Source organism: Alosa sapidissima, chromosome 3 (genome assembly GCF_018492685.1).
Source record: "Alosa sapidissima isolate fAloSap1 chromosome 3, fAloSap1.pri, whole genome shotgun sequence".
NCBI classification, from domain to species: domain Eukaryota; kingdom Metazoa; phylum Chordata; class Actinopteri; order Clupeiformes; family Clupeidae; genus Alosa; species Alosa sapidissima.
This window is the reverse complement of record NC_055959.1, coordinates 34,036,132-34,041,131: the sequence shown is the minus strand read 5'-3', so window position 1 is coordinate 34,041,131 and position 5,000 is coordinate 34,036,132. Positions and strand designations below refer to the sequence as shown.

The 5,000-nt window shown below is 45.9% G+C and overlaps 1 protein-coding gene across 12 annotated transcripts in view; it reads left to right on the top strand.

The window, feature by feature from the left end:
- The window catches only part of eif3c (eukaryotic translation initiation factor 3, subunit C), a 17,572-nt gene that overhangs the window by 6,926 nt on the left and 5,646 nt on the right, over positions 1-5,000 (top strand). For all 12 annotated transcript variants that reach the window (XM_042086545.1, XM_042086540.1, XM_042086534.1 and 9 more), the window contains exons 12-17: positions 974-1,099; positions 1,352-1,448; positions 1,822-2,009; positions 2,532-2,756; positions 3,015-3,206; positions 4,909-5,000. The exon at positions 4,909-5,000 is cut by the window's right edge and continues 80 nt beyond it. In XM_042086545.1, coding sequence (XP_041942479.1) covers positions 974-1,099; positions 1,352-1,448; positions 1,822-2,009; positions 2,532-2,756; positions 3,015-3,206; positions 4,909-5,000 — 920 coding nt within the window. The remainder of the gene's footprint in view (positions 1-973; positions 1,100-1,351; positions 1,449-1,821; positions 2,010-2,531; positions 2,757-3,014; positions 3,207-4,908) is intronic.

Genomic DNA, 5,000 nt, shown 5'->3' with positions numbered 1-5,000 from the left:
TGCGGGTTATTGAGTATGTATGTGTGTGTGTGTGTGTGTGTGTGCTGTACGGGTTATTGTGTGTGTGTGTGTGTGTGTGTGTGTGTGTGTGTGTGTGCTGTGCGGGTTATTGAGTGTGTGTGTGTGTGTGTGTTGTGCTGTGCAGGTTATTAAGGGCTTTTCTCAATATGCGTTCTTTTCTATACTTGTGTTCTCATGAACTTGAAAATCGTTCTGAAACGTCATCAATCACCGCCGAAGTACTGTTCCAATTCCCAAGTTCACATTTATTCAAGAACGCATAACATTCCCGGAAGTGTTCTCGAATCTTTGGTTTTATCAAGGATGCATCGGGTGATGACTTGGTGGCTTGAAGATTCCACAATGCATTCAGCTCAGCCGTGACACTCACATAAGAGCAATGGCAGCATTGATACATAATAGGCCTACCTATCATAATTGCTGCTACAATCCGATCCATGTTTAGGCTATAAACGGTAGGCTACAGGCTTAACAACTAACGTTAATCATAACTGTCACTTAAACTGCGAACTTCAAACGTTGTTCCCGCCATCGGCAAGTGAATATATTGTTATTAATATTTAATTAAAAAAAAATCAGTGAGAAACAAACTTAAACAAGCTGGTGAATTATATATTTTATTGTAAATGTCAGAAATACTGGGTAGACCAATAGAGCAATAGGTAAATGACTAGACTCCCGAGCTGTTCCGAGAGAAGCTGCCGTTGGCAAGAACGCTGCTGTCTCAAACTGCAAATTGAGCGTCCTGTGTACTCGCGTTCTCCAGAGTCTAAACTCACGATCTTAACTTTTCAAGTTCGAACTTTCAAGAACAGGAGACCGTTCTTTAGCGTACTTTGTATTGAGAAAAGCCCTAAGTGTTTGTGTGTGTGCTGTGCGGGTTATTTTAAGTGTGTGTGTGTGCTGTGCGGGTTATTAAGTATGTGTGTGTGTGTCTCTGTGGGTTATTTAGGCTGATATGTGGAAGAAGTGCCTGGACTGCATCGATGAGTTGCTGGAAATCTTGTTCACCAACAACAACATCTTCATCGGAGAGAACATTGCTGAGGACAGCGAGAACCTGGCCATCTCAGAGCAGGTAACAGCACACCTGAGCCATCTCAGAGCAGGTAACGGCACACCTGAGCCGTCTCAGAGCAGGTAACGGCACACCTGAGCCACACCTGCAGGCCTACGGGCAGCACCTCTGGAGACGTCCTGATTAATGCATCACTGAGAATACTGTATTTTATCAGAATATTATTGATGGTATTGAACCATATGTTAGGAAACTTCTCCATCTCACTGTCTCCCTTGCTCTGTGTGTGTGTGTGTGTGTGTGTGTGCGTAGCAACCCTTCAGAGTCCGCGGCTGCATTCTGACTCTGGTGGAGAGGATGGACGAGGAGTTCACTAAGATCATGCAGAACACAGACCCCCACTCCCAAGGTCTGCACCTCCATCTGACTCACCGGTCTAACTTCTCACATCACAGCCAGATTATCCATCTGATTCACCAGTCCAACTTCCACATTACAGCCAGATTAGCCGTCTGATTCACCAGTCTAACTTCCTACATTACAGCCAGATTAGCTATCAATTTGACTAATTCACACACTGGGATTAAGCTGTTTTTAATATCTAGAATTTGATCCATACATGTTTCTCTCAGTTTTGGAGTTGGGCGGTAAACATGTATTGTTCAGTAGAATCTACTATATTCTTGCTGCTGAAGCCTTTAAAAGTTGTCACTTGTCCTTATTGTGTGTGTGTGTGTGTGTGTGTGTGTGTGTGTGTGTGTGTGTGTGTGTGTGTGTTGTAGAGTACGTGGACAACCTGAAGGACGAGGCGCGTGTGTGTGCCATCATCGACCGGCTGCTGGCATACCTGGAGGCCAAGGGCAGCACGGAGGAGGTGTGCCGGGTGTACCTGCGGCGCATCATGCACACCTACTACAAGTTCGACTACAAGGCCCACCGACGCAGCCTGGGCCTGCAGGGGGAGAGCAAGGTAACCTTTGACCTCTAGGTAACCTCTCACCTCTGGCACCCGCCACTTTGACCTCTCCAAAATGCTCTCTTAACGGCATGAATTAACCGTCTGGTGGTTTTGGAGCCTTGTAGTGAATAATAAGGGACTTATGGTTGTATATTGCAGTTGTATATAGTGTGTGTGTGTGTATCATAATGTGAGCAGATGCACTCAGCCAAGCTGGGCTAAAAGACACACATTATTACACGTGTCAGCACCCTCGTACAAAAGCAGTGTCCTCCCATTTTCTTTCATGCTCTGATGAAGGTGGGGATGGAGTGTGCTTTGTGACTGTGAGCTGTTAATCGTGTGTGTGTGTGTGTGTGTGTGTGTGTGTGTGTGTGTGTGTGTGTGTGTGTGGAGTGTGCTTTGTAATAACTCCTCCAGTAGTCATGGTTACATGAAATTCACCTGAGGGTTATGGGGGAGGGGTTCGGATGGAGCTCTGCCGTCCTGTGTTGTGCTTACCCAGAATGCATCTCTGTGTGTGTGTGTGTGCAGTCAGAGCAGGACCAGGAGGAGAGTGAGGGCGAGGACAGCGCGGTCATCATGGACAAGCTGTGCAAGTTCATCTACTCCAAGGACCGCACGGACCGCATCCGAACCTGCGCCATCCTCTGCCACATCTACCACCACGCGCTGCACTCGCGCTGGTACCAGGCCCGCGACCTCATGCTCATGAGCCACCTGCAGGACAACATCCAGCACGCCGACCCACCTGTGCAGGTACACACACACACACACACACACACACAAATGTACACACACACACACACAAATGTACACACACAAATGTACAGCCACACACACACACACACAAATGTACAGTAACACACACACACAAATGTACAGTAACACACACATATACACACACAAATGTACAGTAACACACACAAATGTACAGTAGCACACGCGCCCGCGCCTGCGTACGTACACAAACACAGGTGGAACATTAGCTGAATGTCTGTCATTGTTTCCTCTCAGATCCTGTACAACAGGACCATGGTGCAGCTGGGCATCTGTGCATTCCGGCAGGGCATGATCAAGGACGCTCACAACGCGCTGCTGGACATCCAGTCCAGCGGCCGCGCCAAGGAGCTGCTGGGCCAGGGCCTGCTCATGAGGAACATGCAGGAGAGGAACGCCGAGCAGGAGAAAATCGAGAAGAGACGACAGGTAATCCACCTGGCCTACACACACACACACACACCACCTGTCAGACTGTGTATCTTAGAGGGTCACAGTTATTATGAGGCATGAAAACTCCTCTCCTTTCGGCGAAATTCGCCGTTTTGAATCCAAAATAAGGGACTTACATGGTTCGCGCAAATCCGATGAGAAAATATTGTGTGTGTGTGTGTGGGGGGGGGGGGTTAACTGAGTTTACAAATCACGCACAGACACAAACGCATCTTGATGCGTTGTAACACAAGAGCCCAATTAAAAACTTGTCTGATTCAGCAACGATTATGTGAATGCAGCCCCCATGCATATAGCCTATTAAACAGTGGAAGCTAATTTTTGCCGCGGATGCAATGCGAACAGATCGCTTGCGCTGGAATAGCCTCCCTGTCTGTGTGACTACAGATATGCTCCTGAAATGTCAGCTGGAATGTGAGCCCAGCGAGGAGAGATGCTTATTAATGTCACACGTGGGCTAGTTGAAACTTTCAACTTCTGTCAGAAAAAGACGTTGAGATTGATGTAGCAACGTAGCATAGGCTGTTGTTAAAGTTAGCGATATTGGACAGAAATATAGACATAACGAGTTCATTTGATGAAGAATATGTGCAGTTTGAGCCATCTAGACCGACAAAAGGTGAAGCAAATAGGCATACTTTATCAGTATAGCAAAGGATAATGTGAATAACTAATAGTTGAATTAAATGCTCCTAAACTGGGCTGGTGCGTTTTGTCAAATTCAGAGACAAAAGCAGTGTTTGACATGGCAATGCTGTCTTTTAAGAAACGTTCAGTGGCCTGATCAGTAGGCATAGTCTGTGTCTACAGGGTTTAACATGTAATGTGAACACTGTTCACACAACTTTATTGGTTGGTTAAACACACTAGCACAATGCCACAATCTGTAAGTAGCCTAGGCTGCAGGTTACAACATTTCAAACCAATTTTACAAATGAAAGCCTAGTCTACCCTACCCAAGTTTATTTATTACCTGGTTTGGTCCAACAAATATTCAGACTTATTCTAATAGTCTACTATGAAGTGTCCATTAGGCCTATGAAATCTTCAGAAATGTCTGAGAACTTCAGGCACAAAGAAATAAAGAAAGTAAGAAAACTCATGTAGATTACTGAGGAGGAGAGGAGGGCCAGGCTGAAGCATGTTGCCAAACAGCACAAGTGGGCCCCTTCACACTTAGGCCCAAGCCAAAAAGTAGAAATAAAGGTATTTTTTTGTAAAAATTAGTCATTTTGTAGTTTGTTTTCTTTATAAATCTCTGGTTTTAGGCAACTTCGTACTCCATGGAAGCTATGCACTATTGGCAACAATGTCACTCGCGCTTGTTTTGCTATGAAGCGGCCATTTCCCACTTTGCGCGCCCTTCTCACCTTTTTCACCCCTGACCCGTTTTCATGCCTGCATTATAGGTTGACTTAGTTGGCCAAGCAAACTCACCAGATTCCAGTGGTCCTCAATGTTAAATGGCTTTGGAAACAGGCATGTTAAGTCTCATGTTAAGAAAGTTACACTTTCAGAAGAGGCTTTCACACAAAGACAGAGGCCAGGGTTTATGTTTATGTTTGTTGTGAGCCACCATGTTGGTTTTGGACGCAAACACTTACGAGAGACTAGGATTGCAATTGTGGACAGTTGAGGTTTAAGATGTGGAATGGACATATCTAATGTGTGTGTGTAGGTGCCGTTCCACATGCACATTAACCTGGAGCTGTTGGAGTGTGTGTATCTGGTGTCGGCCATGCTGCTGGAGATCCCCTACATGGCTGCCCA